At 47.1% G+C, this 15,799-nt stretch overlaps 1 protein-coding gene across 2 annotated transcripts in view; it reads right to left on the reverse strand.

The window, feature by feature from the left end:
• Positions 1-15,799, reverse strand: part of Thada (THADA armadillo repeat containing) — a 300,312-nt gene that overhangs the window by 82,399 nt on the left and 202,114 nt on the right. For both annotated transcript variants that reach the window (XM_052746438.1, XM_052746439.1), the window contains exon 30: positions 7,679-7,797. In XM_052746438.1, coding sequence (XP_052602398.1) covers positions 7,679-7,797 — 119 coding nt within the window. The remainder of the gene's footprint in view (positions 1-7,678; positions 7,798-15,799) is intronic.

Here is a 15,799-nt window from a genome sequence, read left to right on the forward strand (position 1 = left end):
CAAACAGGATCTCATCTCAAGGTATCATGGCCTTAAACACTCCTGAGATGTCTGAAAGGGAAGAAGTTTGGTCTACAATGCACCAATTCCATTCCTTGCTGCAGGTGACTTCAAATAGGCTGAGCTAGAGGATTTAAGAAGGGCCCTGATGACAGTCCTTCTCCCCACCACGCTTCAGAGCTGACAGGAAAGCAGCCGTCATGTTCTCCCCATTCCCGCCTCTCTGTCTCTCAAATGTAGAAAAGGACTGGGAAAACCTTGTCGACGGAAGACAGGAGGGGAGAGAGGGAAAAGGAGAGGCAGGGGAGGAAAAGGAAGAAGGGAGGGAAGGCACCAAGCCTGCAAACACCCCCACCACACACACAAAAGCAGAGGCCCGGCCAGCTGTCCTGCACGCTTGCTACGTGACTAACCAGCTTTGTTGAAACTTGTGTCCCTTCCAGTCTTGGCAGGGACCACAAATGATAGCCTTGCAATGCCCCACGATCACCGGAATACACCAGCCCTCCGGCTGGACTCCTGTCAGTGGCACGGAGTGGGGAAGCAAGCTGCAGCATGGCGGGGCTGATGCCACACTGTTTCTCAGGCGCTGCAAAAGAAGGAGCTGTTTCCTGCAGAGGGCAGCGGGCTGGTCCAAAAGGCAGGAAGGAGACTGGGGAAGGGCTGGGGACAGTGGGGACAGTGGGATCAGACCCAAGCCCTAGTACTTCTGCCCTGGAAGGGTAGTCTCTCGTGTGGTTAAATCCAGTGGTTAGGAAAGAAATGCCGTCTTCAGCTGTTGTAAAGCAAAATGGAATTCTATAGCAGCATTCTGCCGCTGGCCGCAGACCCCTGGGGAAGAACGGGAATGCCACACATAAGCAAGCCCCAGCCTAGTCTCTACAGCACATTTTACCCACATGCTTAAACCCATAGGCCTTCAAGGGGCCCAGTGCTCAACTTTGTGGGGACCAGTTGAGTGAGTGTATGGGGGTGGGAGGAGCACTCCAGGGTAAGTTGAGTAGGAAGTGGATCAATGTCACAGTTCATAGTTTGTAAGTCAGAGTTGGCTTGAGGCACCAACTACTAGAGTCGGCCCTAAAGTAGCTCTTCAGCAAACAGGCTCTCCTGTCCCCACTCCCTTCAGCAACACTGTTTTACTCAAAAACTCACTCAAGGCTGCCTTCTTAACAACCTTGAGGCCTATCCTTGAACTCCCAAGAGCCTGTTTTCCTCACCAGACTATCAGGCTGTCACTTTACAAAACGATAAACACTCAACTGCATGCCAACAAGGCACTGGTCCTCCCCCAGGCACTGAGACCACAGGGATGGCTGCCTGGACCAGGGAATATCATCTTCCCACAGCGTCCTGGTGCCACAAAGCCCCTGACGTTGGGAGAGAAGGCAGGCCTGATGTCTTTGGTAGTCTTGGGTCTGCTCCTGCAATTGCAAGCTTTTACCCAGCCCTTGAGAATGAGGCCATGAGGGCAAGAATACTTTAAACTGGGGGATATATAATTATAGTGGCTGATGTCTTAGTCTTTACTACTTAAGTAGGGCCAAACAGTGGTCTCACCTGGAGCTGGTCAAGTATGTAGGCTCTCAGGTCCCACCTCGAGCTAGTGAATGAGAGTCTTCATTCTAACAAGTGATTTCTGTGCACACATTCTTTTTGAAAAGCTTATTCTAGATGCTTATGTCCCTAAGTCCCCAACATAAAAAACAGTGTATGGACAGATGGAGGCAGTATGGCCTGGAAAAAGCCTGACAAGGACTTGGAAGCTGAGTCCTCAACAAATGTTAGTAGTTGCCAGTGGGGTCTGCTCCTGGTCAGCTGTGTGCATGGATGGGATCCTCTGACCTCGTGGGCTGCAGCTCTCCACATGCATGTGGCTGGGGAGTGAAGTTGCACAAACTTCGGGGGTTTTCCACATCTAAAATTCCAAGCCCATGAGTCTGTCTGCAAAGACTGTCACCCGCCTTACACTGCAACTGTGATTTTCAGAAATAGTTGCAGTACTTAATACAGTCCGGCCTATGTCTAGCCTGGGGAAGGCTGGCAAATGAAACGATCCAAATACAGTCTATTCTACTTTAGCCACACCTTAAAAGATGAAACTGTGACATGAGCTTCTAGGATAACAACCACAGAAGGGTACCAGGCTTGAATGGACTTAGGAGGGCAAAGGCATGGAATATCTAAATCAGTCTCTAAGGGTGGGAATCAACACGGTGGGTTTAAAATCTTCCCAGGAGATTCTAGCCTGAGCATTAGGAACTACTGTTTAGAATGAAAACTTACTACCAGCCAACCTGGCATTTGGTAAGTGCCAGGACCAAGAGTCATAGACTCCTGTGGGGATCTAATGGGACAGCTGTGATGTATGCAAACCATGCTCTATTAAGAGAGAGGACCAGAGCCAGAGTGGTAGTGTACCACTGTCATCCTACATTCTCGCGTGGATGCTTGCAGCTAGAAGGTAGATGTGAGTCTGACGCCAGCCTAGGCTAGAGAGCAAGACTGTCTCAAAGCACAATTAGAACAATCACCACTCCCCCAGGGAGAGGGAGAGAGGGGGAGAGAGGGGGAGAAGAGAGAGGAAGAAAGAGAAAACGAGAGAGATGCTTACATTCATCATTTTTCAACAAATGGCATTTTCAAAACCTCCCTAATTAAAAAAAAAAGGGCAAAATTATTATTATTTTTTTTGTAAAGATGAGTGGTGGATGCCGGGTGGTGGCGGTGGCGGCCACCTTTAATCCTAGCACTGGGGGTGGGGGTGGGGGTGGGGGCGCAGAACCAGGTAGATCTCTGTGAGTTTGAGGCTAGCCTGGTCTACAAAGCGAGTTCCAGGACAGCCAGGACTGTTAAGCTGAGAAATTCTGTCTCGAAAAACAAAACAAAAGAAGATGGGTGGTGGTAAAGCTAGGAGCACAACAACATAAATTAAAACAACAATAACCTCGAGGAAGTTGACAGTACAGAGAGATTTCTGTCGGAAGCATTTGCTACTTTCAAATGTTTTAAGTATAAAGTTACTGTCTTAACCTCAGAATTCCAACTTGTAAAACTAAACTTCATGCCCATTAAACAGCAACACTCAACTCTCTACTCTGTCATATGCTGCCAAGGCCATTCTACTTTCTACGTCTAGGACCTCAACTACTCAGCTTACCATTCTCAAGGCACCTCCATGTTGTAGCATGTGTCAGACTTTCCTCGCTGGAATAGAGCTGTGTGGTAGAACTCTGGCCTAGGATGTGCAAAGTCCTGGGTTCAATCTCTAGCACTGGGGTCCGGGAATTTTTCTTTTAAGGTAGAGTAGTATCAGTGCATGCATATATCATATTTTGCTTATACTGTCAGCAGCAAACATGGCTGCTTCTGTGTTTTAGCTACCAGGAATAATGTTGCTATGAGCACGGTTGTACAACTATCTAAGTCTTTGCTCTGTGTGTGTGTGTGTGTGTGTGTGTGTGTGTGTGTGTGTGTGTATACAGACTTAGGAGAACTGCAAGATTTTATAATAATTCTATTTTTAATTTTTTTTTTTTTCAAGACAGGGTTTCTCTGTGTAGCTTTGCGCCTTTCCTGGAACTCGCTTTGGAGACCAGGCTGGCCTCGAACTCTCTATTTTTAATTTTTAAATTTTAAGTGTGATACTATTTTCTGCAGCAGACATAAAAAGTTTTAAATAATAATAATAGCAAATGCTTCCATATCATCAAGTGAAAGAAGGAAGCTGTAACTTTTATACTTAATAAAACCTTAGCTATGGAAAAAAAAAAAAGAAAAACTATGAAGTAACCACATAAAACTGTTAACCAATAATAGTGGTTTCCATTGTACTGTGGTAAGAGTAGATTTCTTTTCTCTAGTCTTTTTCTAATCTGTGCTGACTATTTGTTCTTGAGATGCACTGATAGCTGGGGAAAAGCATGAAAGAAGTTTAGTAGAAACATATTTCCTTTTGACCATCATTTATATCATCCACCCTACTGAGTCTAACGTACACACAGCTCACCAAGTTTTCCTTATCTTTTTGATTTTAGTTTTCTTTTGTTTCTTGAAAAAGTTTCACTGTGTAGCTCAGACTGGCCTGAAATTTGCAACAATCCTCGACTCAGATCCCACTTAAGTAGTAGGATTAACAGATGTGTACCAACACACATGGTTTATTTCATCAAGTTTTCTAAAAGGAACATCCAATACATATTTATTCTTTTATGACTGACAGAAACACAGGTAACAAACCACTTCTGAAAAATCTGAAGCCCAATATAATTGTAATCCCAAATTATAACCAACGTAAATAAGCCTTTTCCTCTTCTTAACCCTGCTGAAAGAGCTTTTCCAAGTCCTTCCTGTCTGGGCAGGGCTGTGAGTCTGCCCTGGCAGCAGAGCTGGAGCCTGCAGATAGCAAGGCGGCAGGCAGGGCCACCTCTAGACAACCTTTCCAGGCCAGAGGCTAACTCTAATGCTTACTTGGTTCCTGACCTGGGTTGGCTGAGTTTTCTGCTGGGAGTTGGTGACTGCCTCCTTCACACTAAGAGAAAGACTGGCTGAGGAGGCAAGCCAGGAAAAGGGAGAAGGAGGAGACACAGGCTTAATGAGCTGATTTCCATAAAGGCTCTGACATCTTGGAATGAAAAGCAGCCTATAAGAGAAAAAGCCTAGTCCTTTACTCAAACCACATTGCCAGCTGGCCATTTATCACCTAAAATTCCCCCAACAACCCCGTGTGTACTGCTCAACCAGCTCATAGAAATAAATTCTTATTAATCTTGCAAAATCAAAACATGAATATAAACAAAAGTCTTTATGTGCTCTCAATTTTAAACTGCAAATTTAAAGATTCAATTGATTATCCATAGCTCCAATAAACTGTTTTAGAACCCTCTGGAACAAAAGGTTAAGTAACTGGCACACGCCCTAGAATTCTTGTGCTTATTGGACGGAACTGAACTCAATGATCAAATGAACTTCAAGAGAAGGTGTTGCTGCTAGAACTTAAACTAACATTTTCTTTGCCCAGCAACAGTAATTTTTCATAGGTTACAAGAGAAAGATACAGAGAGGCCTCAGTGAGCCCGAGGCACATTTATCTTTCATGTGCAAATAAGCAGGAATACAGGGCCTCTTCAGCAGTTGGATCTGGACTACTCTGCACTGTGACATCTTCATGGCAGAGGCAGGGAAGAAAGGATCTGCTTTGAGGGGACTGCCATGACCCCAAATGGGCTCATCTGAGCATGCAGTTAACTGGTATAGAGAAATACCTCCCACAGCAAGAGGCCCTCAGAGACAAGGTAGGCATGGGGCAGGTGAAGGTTTCATTACCTACATGGAGTTCTACGGTCCCCAACTCAGGGCCTGTGGGCACTCCTCAATGATGTGGATAATACAGAACAGCTCGTGCAAAGCTCTGGAATGTACTGTGCTTTGGCAGCAGGATTTCCTTCCAAACTCTATTCTAGGCTCTGAACACACCCTGATTAATCTTTGTAAAAAAGTATGTTGGGGAATAAGAGGAGGTCTGGTGTTAGCAACCATCCACAGACCACCCACTGAGTGGAAAGTTCACACTTGGATAATAGAGAGTTGACTGTCCTGCACTCTGGGCAAGGAGGCAGAAACCCAGCAAGGCCATGTGACTCATGGCTTCCCTTGCCAGGCTATGGAGATGGGAGGAAAACTCAGAGGAGGTTGGAAGGGATGCTACACTGAGAGGGCTGACTGGACAACAGCGACAGGGACCATGGGGACGCTGCCAAGGCAGGTGGGTTGACGCCACGTCAGCAGCTGACTTCAGGCACTGAGAAACTCACGTCATCACGGGCTGGCCTGTCCCCCCATCTTCTTCCTCATGCCACAAGAAGGCACGGACTCAGGAAGCAGGCAGGTGACAATTTCCAATGAGCCGAAGAAAAGGGTAGAACTCCTCCTTCACAGCGGCTCAAGAACCAAGGCTTGATACTTGGAGAAGTTATGGCTGGAAAAGGGTTTCAGCAGAGTGACTTCTGGAGGACCTCCACTTCCTGACCCCAGAAATAACAGTGAGGAAGACCTGACCTGTTACTTGGTGAAAAGCTAAGGGACAAATGTGACCCCATGTCTCTGTTCTCCCAGGAAGTGATCTTAGAGAGGCCAAGGGCACCAGGGCTGCATAGAAGGTAAACGGTATCGGCTGCCATAACTGTATTGGCACTTCAGACAGAGAAGTGCCAATGTCCCTGCTCACAGTTTTAAGTATTACCTGAAATAGTCATCAGACCCCCAACCACCATACACACCACCATGGACACCCACCACTGACTCCTCTTCACAAAAAGGTTTCCTTCAGGAGCTTTCAGTGTGCCTGTGTAATTTTCTCCGCCTCATGGAGGGTTATCCCATCATTTCACATGGCCACCTTTCTATCTATGCTATTACCTAAGCCTGGAGTTCTCCCTGCCTTGGCCATTTGGTAAAACTACCGTCTCTGAATGAGCCTGCTATTGACCCTCCCCCAACTCTCCTCTGGGTCATGCCTAGACTGCTTACATTGTATCCCACTTGTTACCATACCTAAAACACTGAATGGAAACACGTGGTCTACTCATCTTTCGAACCTTCTAGGAGCCAGGTCTAGCTCTTTTCTTTGCATCTGTCTGCGGATCCACAGGCTGACTGATGGTGGCCTGTGGCTCACCAGTGCTGTGCTTAGTTAGGGTGACTGGGGCCCTCACAATGCCCATTACTTGACTTCCCATACAGGGTGGGGATTCTAACAGAAGTAAACAGAAGCACAACATTTACCAAACAAAAAAGAGTGGCTGCTACATTCGACACCAAAATACCAACTCAAAAGCTGAGGGGGCATGCTATGGCGTGGGCTGTGGTAAGGGGGCACACTGTCCTCTTCCTCGCTGCCTTTGCCGGAGCCAACTCACTCAGAGGCCCTTGCAGGGACAGTCTTACAGGAGCTGGGCACCTAAACCAAGACTTTGAACATGGTGTTAGAAAGACTATTGTCTACATGTAACAAATTCTTTTCATGCCTTTATACTCTAAGTTCCAGAATAAATACTGGTAACAGAAAGACAAAAGAAAAGAGAAGAAGAAGCCAAGTGCCCATTCCGCTTTGCTTACATACGCTATCCTTCTCTGCACCTAACCATGGCAACTTTGATTTCCCTTTCCATGTCAAGTCCCGTTCAGTGCCTGCTCAAGTCACCCAAGAAAGAGTCTTTAAGCAGTAAGTTACCATGGCTCTGAAGGGTTTGTACAATGCAGACCAGTCAACTGCTGTCATGGTAAGGGTAAGAAATTTCGGACTGTTGAATCTTATCACACCTCTGACCCCATCACTCAGCAATTATAGAAAAACTGTCAAGAAAGTATTTTCTTAGCCGGGCAGTGGTGGCACATGCCTTTAATCCTAGCACTTGGGTGGCAGAGGCAGGTGGATCTCTGAGTTCGAGGCCAGTTCCAGGTCAGAAACTGTTACACAGAGAAACCCTGTCTCGAAAACCAACCCCCTCCACCCCCCCAAAAAAGAAAAAGTATTTACTTAACCACAACACAAGGGTCTAAAATATTCTAGTAAGTCTGAGAAACTCATGTGAATAACTTAAAACTCCTGACAACTAGAAACAGCAATTCTTGAACACACTGCTAACCCGGTGACACCTCCTCACGTGGGTCTTTTACATACCTCATGGCTAGCCAGAGTTTGGCTTTGGTACAAGCGGTGACATCACTCAACTCCTGCTGAAAATCTGCAGTGGTTCTGTGTCTGGAGTCTGTAACGTAGGCTTGTAATAAATGAAAAACCTGAACAGGAAAAGAGAAAGGCAATATTTTGCTGTGAAAATGCTTTTCATAAATGCTCAGGTCCTCTCTTTTAGATTTCCTCAAAATAGTCCCCTCAAAGGAAGCAGACACCTGCAGAATGTGACTCTGGTCTGCACAGGGAAGCATGCTCAAAGCTGTCAGGTGGGGAGGATACAGCAGTGGTGAGAAGTCCAAGGCCCAGCCACACCTGTGCTCTGCGTGACCCAATTCCCCAGGTCGGGATCATGGTGACCACATAATCATCTGCCTCAAGAGTTTCTTAGTTAGAAACAACCTATACACTGAGTTGAGCAAAGAAGAGCAATTATTGCTATGCCAGCAGCCTTACATGAAACTAAACTCCAAGTCTTCGTGTAGGAAGGAACTGTGAGTCTAAGTGGTTTAGACGTAAGTCTGGGTTCATTACGACAGTGTGGGCTAACGAGGCAGGCACACCACAGCACGCCTGTGTGGACGGGAAGTGGTGTCTGTAACAGATCTCTCAGACTTTCCCTTGGCAGACAGGGGAAGGGACAGCAATCAGATGGGGTGCATGCTCTTGACACGTACATGGCAATTATATACCAGAATTAAAATCTGACAGGGCAGATCCCGGAGGCTCTCTAGTGTTTGTATTTAGGATGGTGGCCCTGTTTCACCACACAGGCAAACCAGACCACGGGCAAATGTGTGTGGACTCCACTCAGCAACGGCCCACATTGCCTCTGTGAGGAGCACAAATCTTTGGGGAAGAACGGATGAGACGGAGGGTAGATAAGGTTCTCTGACCTGAAGGACTCACGGTAGATGCCTCCTTTGATCGGCTCCATTATCGACATATGATGAGGACGGTGGTGGAAACAAAGTACCAAGAAACACACGAAGAACTTGAAAATCGACTTTATTTTATTTTATTTTTCTGTTTTATCCTCTGCCATGAGTGCTGGGATTACAGACACATGAGCTGCCGCCTCTGGCTTTATGTGAGCTCTTGGGATAAGTCCACATGTAAGTAATTTACCCAGAGTGCCATCTCCGGGTCTGGGCCTCAGTCTTCCAAGTGCTGGGATTACAGGTATGAGTCACTAGCCCGGATTATCCACCCCCTCCGCCTGAGATAAGAACTCAAGTAGCCCAGGCTGTCTCAAACTCTCTATGGAGCTGAGGCTGGCGTTGAACAGGATCCGATCCTCCTGCCTCTGCTTCCTGATGGAATTACAGGTGTAGGCCATTGTGCCCAGTGCAGCTTCTCTCTGAAGCAGGAGTCCACAGGAGTGTGTACTCCTCACCCTGTATGAACACCGAGACACTTTCTCTCTGACAAAGGGCCTGTTCTTTCAGACATACCAGGCCAGATGCTGCTCCCTCACCACAGCCTGCAGGGACCAAACCACCCGGCATGGAGCCTGGAGAACTGGGCTGGCTGGGGCTTCTGTTCCTATGTGGTGACTGCCAGAGGGAAAAATACCTCCCTCGGCCTCAATCCCCACTGTCCCGAAAGAGCTGGCAAAGTCACTGGGCCTTGCTTTCTTTTCTACACAGCTGCACTAAACCAACCACCAGGGCTTTCATGTGTCACAGCGCTGTAATTAATCAGCAGACACCAGCAAAACACACGACTGTGGAATTTACTTGTCAAGAGAACCGTGAGGTTTCTAATGCTTCTCATTTAGAGGCAATCACTTCAGAAATAACTCCCGGTGGATGTTTAAGCTCTGGCCTATATTTGCTCACCTTGCTTGGCAAAAACAAGACTGTTTTTGCAACGCTTGGTAGCTCTGGCTTATGAATGTCAGCCTACGGGCCCATCAATTCTGTCACCCTGGGCACAAACCAGACAACAATTGCGATCCTAGTCACTCCCCAAGGACAGAGAGTGATCTGTCTGCACCCGACAAGTGGATACAGAGGTGCATGTAGGCAAACCTGGCAGAAACAAGCAAGTGGAGAGGCAGAACAACCCAAATTGAGCACATGTCAGAGAAGCGGACGAGACTGGGGCAGGGAAGGAAAAGGAGAAGGATGAGAAGACAGATGAAGGAGAGGAAAGGCTTGCAAACAAACGTGAAGTAGATTAGTGTTTCTGAGAATGAAAAATACTGGAATGCACAACCACCCTCACATGTTGTTTCTAACACTGGACTCAAGAAAAACTAGACAATCATTAGTGTGAAGTTCAGAGAGAAGGCCAGGGAGCTCTGGAAAGAGCCACTTGTTCCTCAGCTCTTGGGGCCGGCAGACGTAAGGCCACTCTTCTCTCTCCCCACTTTGCCTAAAGTGTTGGTATAGAGTATGGTTGAGTCCAGGCCTGGGATAGCCTGCAAACAGCCGGAACCAAGCATGGAGAAGCTACAGCTGCCAGACAGAAAAGGATCAGAACTCATCAGACACCAGGATGCTGCCAAAGACAGTGCTAGTGTAGACCCCAAGACTGCAACAGTACTCAGTGCCCCAAGTCTGCAACAGTACTCAAGGACCCCAAGTCTGCAACAGTACTCAGGGACCCCAAGTCTGCAACAGTACTCAGGGACCCCAAGTCTGCAACAGTACTCAGGGCCCCAAGTCTGCAACAGTACTCAGGGACCCCAAGTCTGCAACAGTACTCAGGGACCCCAAGTCTGCAACTGTACTCAAGGACCCCAAGTCTGCAACAGTACTCAGGGCCCCAAGTCTGCAACAGTACTCAGGGCCCCAAGTCTGCAACAGTACTCAAGGACCCCAAGTCTGCAACAGTACTCAGGGCCCCAAGTCTTCAACAGTACTCAAGGACCCCAAGTCTGCAACAGTACTCAGGACCCCAAGTCTGCAACAGTACTCAAGGACCCCAAGTCTGCAACAGTATTCAGGACCCCAAGTCTGCAACAGTACTCAAGGACCCCAAGTCTGCAACATACTCAGGGACCCCAAGTCTGCAACAGTACTCAGGAACCCCAAGTCTGCAACAGTACTCAGGGCCCCAAGTCTGCAACAGTACTCAGGGACCCCAAGTCTGCAACAGTACTCAGGGCCCCAAGTCTGCAACTGTACTCAAGGACCCCAAGTCTGCAACAGTACTCAGGGACCCCAAGTCTGCAACAGTACTCAGGGCCCCAAGTCTGCAACTGTACTCAAGGACCCCAAGTCTGCAACAGTACTCAAGGACCCCAAGTCTGCAACAGTACTCAGGGCCCCAAGTCTGCAACAGTACTCAGGGACCCCAAGTCTGCAACTGTACTCAAGGACCCCAAGTCTGCAACAGTACTCAGGGCCCCAAATCTGCAACAGTACTCAGGGACCCCAAGTCTGCAACAGTATTCAGGACCCCAAGTCTGCAACAGTACTCAGGGACCCCAAATCTGCAACAGTACTCAGGGCCCCAAGTCTGCAACTGTACTCAAGGACCCCAAGTCTGCAACAGTACTCAAGGACCCCAAGTCTGCAACAGTACTCAGGGCCCCAAGTCTGCAACAGTACTCAAGGACCCCAAGTCTGCAACAGTATTTAGGGACCCCAAGTCTGCAACAGTACTCAAGGACCCCAAGTCTGCAACAGTACTCAGGGGCCCAAGTCTGCAACAGTACTCAAGGACCCCAAGTCTGCAACAGTACTCAAGGACCCCAAGTCTGCAACAGTACTCAAGGACCCCAAGTCTGCAACAGTACTCAGGGACCCCAAGTCTGCAACAGTACTCAGGGCCCCAAGTCTGCAACAGTACTCAAGGACCCCAAGTCTGCAACAGTACTCAGGACCCCAAGTCTGCAACAGTACTCATGGGCACATCATCATCACCTACCTGGCTTTTCATGATCTCATGCTTGTGACCCTAGGGCATGGCAGGAACTCAACAAGCACTTCCTGTATGGCACAGACGCTGGTGCTTGGTGTCTCTTCTAATATTAACTCTCTCAGGGCACACTCCCATGAACCCTGTACACTTGCAGTAGGTACCAAGTGTGTTCAGGGTAGACACACAGCTAAAAGATACTATGCTCCTCACACCCCCATGACTCCCCATGTGATAGGACAGCAAGGTCTAATCCTGAGACTCCCATTCACGGCATACACTCTGGAGGCAGACATGGCTGTAAACCAATGACTGGCTATGTCCTTAGGTCCACTAACTTAACTTCTTCTGTTTCCCAACAGTGAATAGAGTAGATGGCAGTCTCTTCTTTCTTTTCCGTTATTACTTAGAGAGACAGAGAGACAGAGAGAGAGAAACAGAGAGACAGAGAGCACATGCGCACACATGTAGAGGTCAGAGGACATCTTCTGGCAACCAGTTCTGGTGATGGAACTGAAGCACTTGTACTCTCTAGGCTGAGTCATTTTGCTAGTCCAGTAGCTCCCTCTGTGGGAATATGTTCCAAGATCACTGGTGGGTACTGAAACCTTGCTTTATATAAACCCTACTGAACAGTATATTTCTCCCTCTTCACCGCCCCCAACACCTCTACAAAAAATTTAACTTTCACACTAATCACAACAAAAAAGAAACAACAGTAATAAAACAAAAGACAACAATATACTGTAATAGACGTTACTTAAAACCTATATATGTCTATTTCTGGAACTTTCTTCTCCTTTTGTTTTCTTTTCTTTTTTCCCAGTTTCCCTGTATAGCTCTGGCTGTCCTGGAACTTGCTCTGTAGACCAGGCTGGCCTGAACTCAGAGATTTACCTGCCTCTGCCTAGGGAGCACTGGGATTAAAGGTATGGGCTACTACCGCCCAGTTTGGAACTTTAGTATTTTCAGATGGCAGCTGATGGTAATTGAAACTTCAGAAAGAGCCACTAATGGGAACAGAGGGACAATAATGTTTAAATAATGAAATAATGTTTCTCTTTTGACTAGAGAGATGTGCTTATTTTGATACTGACACACACACACACACACACACACACACACACACACACACACACACACACGCACACAAACACCCCTACCTATCTGGCATACATTACATTCCTATTGTGCATGCATTTGTCTGTCTCCTCCCTATAAACCCCATTCTGAAAATAAAGACGTCATTATAGAAGGACTGATATTCTTACCGGTCATGAAAAGAAACTTGCTAGAGTAAAAGGAAGAGTATGTAACCGGGGAGACTGAATTTGAAAGAAAAGGAAAGGGTCCTATCACCCACATGGAGGCTCATAACTGCATGGAACTCCAGTTCCAGAGGATCTGATGCACCATTCTGGCTTCCACAGGCTCCAGACACACATGACAGACACATGCACACACTCACATAGCTATAACAATTTAAAAAAAAATCTTCAAAAAGTGTTTAATATGCAATATTGGATAGCTAAGTGTAACAATGTGGCACACTAAATGAAAATATTAATAGGAGAAAATTAGGGAGGGAGGAGAGGAAAGTATATGGAAATCTTTTATACTACCAACATAGTATTTTTCATAAGTCTGAATTTGTTTTCAAATAGACTACTAACCTTACAGGGTGTTGGGATGGCTCAGGGGTGAGAAGTGGTTCTGTCTGACAAGAGGATTAGCAGGCTGTGTGTCTCAGGCTGAGAAAGACCTCAGAGACAACGTGATGGAACTTATGCGGCCAGCAGAGTCCCCTCTTCAAGGGAAACGTCTATGATAGGAGCTGTGACTTGGAGAGAGATGTCAAGGGTGGATGGAGGCTGTAGTAGACAAGGCAGGAGGCCCAGGACCATGGCAGAAGTCTAGTGAAGAGGTGATGTGTGGGAACCAGGGACTGAAGACTAATAGTCTTGTGTGCTATGAGGCCTCGTGGCCTTCACAGTGCCTCTATAAAAACACTGAGGAGCTGGGAGACATACCAGCAGCGTCCCTATTTTCAACTTCTTTTGAAAACTCACAAGATCCACTTGTAGTAGATCCAACAAGTCACAAGTCATCTGTCCACAGTGGAACGGCAGGAGTTACTTACTGCCCATTACCATCGCTGCTCATTTCTATTTTTAACTTTCGAAAATCAAAATTAAAATGAAATATTTACAGAGTCTAATACTGAATCAAAAGTCTGAAAGGAAAGGACAGAGAGTCATGAGTTTAAATGATCCCTCTAGGTTTCTGTCCAGGACAGCATTCTGATTTTGTGGTACCCTCCAACAACCACATCTAAACGCTAGCAGCATGAATACAGAGGAAAGCACACATGTGATCTTCTTGGGCTGCCCAGCAGGGCAACAGCTGGGGAAAAAGAAGCTGGGCTACCTTTCAAGAGGGTCAGAAGGGCATCCCAGCAGGTCTGAGAATGAGGGAGGGGACTGGCTGAGCTTGGATTTGATCTCATTTACCGAGATGTGGAGTGGGGACCATCTATGTGATGCTTTCTCTAGTCAGTCATCTGTTGTACAAAACGGCAATTCTCTTGAGATGAAAGGGAACTCTGCTCACCTCGTCACCTTAGAACAGAGGACAGACAGTTTACCTCTAGGTATAGCAGGTCCCTACGGTAGATTTAGAGGTGTCATCAATGAAAAAAAAGTAGAAGAAAGCTTTGTTGCTGTAAGATAAGTATGCCCCACGGTTCGGCTGGCAGAGGTTCTTGCCACACAAACCTGGAAAGGTGAGGTCAGAACCAAAGTCCAAGTAGAAGGAGAGAAATGACTTTACACAGCCCCTCGCTGACCTTCACACCAACACTGTGGTACCCCCACCCCCCAACATCACCTCAGTCAGAAAGAGGCAGAGCTAATCCGGGCTGGCAGATGCATGTCCCGCTATCACAAGCATGGGCTGGTCAGCCCTGCCCCAGGGAGGGGTGGTCCCTTGAGGGGCTGCACTGAGTGAAGGGAGGGATCCTATATTTCTTGCACTGAAAAACCAAGCCTTAATGAGACACCACATTGAGAACCTGGAAGCAGTTAGGGTCCCCCTCTACCTAGACTCTAAACACAGAGAGACTGGGGGGTGGGTGCAGGCATCTGTGGGAAGCATGGGGCCCACTTGGGCAGCCCAGAATCTTAAAAGCAGCTCCATAGCACAAATGTAATGCATTCTGAATAAATGTTATGGGTCTAAAAAGAGTCATGAGGCGATTCCCTAAAAAATAAAACCTCACACTACACTAGTAAAGTATGTCTGGTTTATGCTGCGGAACTAAAACAGTGACTTGTGTGGGACAAGATCAAGATGATATATGGCTGTTTGGGAATGCAATGATGCTGAGACAGGTTTTCTTCTTCACTGAGCGTGGCCCACTTTCAGGCCAGTTTCCCCCTTAAATCAACAGCAGCTGAGCTCCAGGAGCCAGCAGGCCCAGCAGGCCCAGGGCAGGCTTAGGCAGGCCTTGAGAAGGGCCAACTCTAGTAGGAAAAGAGACACTCCAAAGGTTAGACCTAAAGGGGGTAAGTAGATAGAATGATCCTAAACGATGATGATCAAATGCTAATCGATTTACTTTTGCAGTTGGATTCTGCTAAAAAAAAAATTAAGTCCAGTCTTTCCCTCTTGCAGAGGATAGACTGGGCAAGCACTGCATTCCTATCCCACTCAGCCCAGGACACCCGCCTACATCTGCCTTCCTGCTTGTCTTCTGCATCGCTCTAACCCCCCAGCTAAGTCAGTGCCACATTTTTCCAAGCTCAATGTTTACACAGGATTTTATTTCGACTGGTAAAACATCTGTATTTTTTTAGGGACTTAAATAAATGATCTATGCCAGGAATGTACAGTATAGGGTGATGTCAGCCCCCCACACCCCCCCTTTATCGACTCACTGGTCAGAACAGGCAAACTGTTTCAGCCTGTAGCTGGGAATGTGAATGTTTATCCTGTCAACTTAATTCATACAAACAGAACTAAAGGCAGGCAGGCAGAAGTATTTTATGGCTTTAAGTCAGACTGAAAAGGGGGGTTAGGCGGGGGATGGCTGAGGGAAGAATCTAAACTTTCTAACTCACAGAAGCATGCCTCATCACATAACTGCTGGGAGTGGATATAACAACACTTCAAAGGCAGATCCTGCACATACGTATGCGTGCATTACTGGGAAAGCCAGGGAGAAGATCCAGCAGCACCCGT

Source organism: Peromyscus californicus, unplaced genomic scaffold (assembly GCF_007827085.1).
Source record: "Peromyscus californicus insignis strain IS unplaced genomic scaffold, ASM782708v3 Scaffold_1__1_contigs__length_55948999, whole genome shotgun sequence".
Taxonomy (NCBI): Eukaryota; Metazoa; Chordata; class Mammalia; order Rodentia; family Cricetidae; genus Peromyscus; species Peromyscus californicus.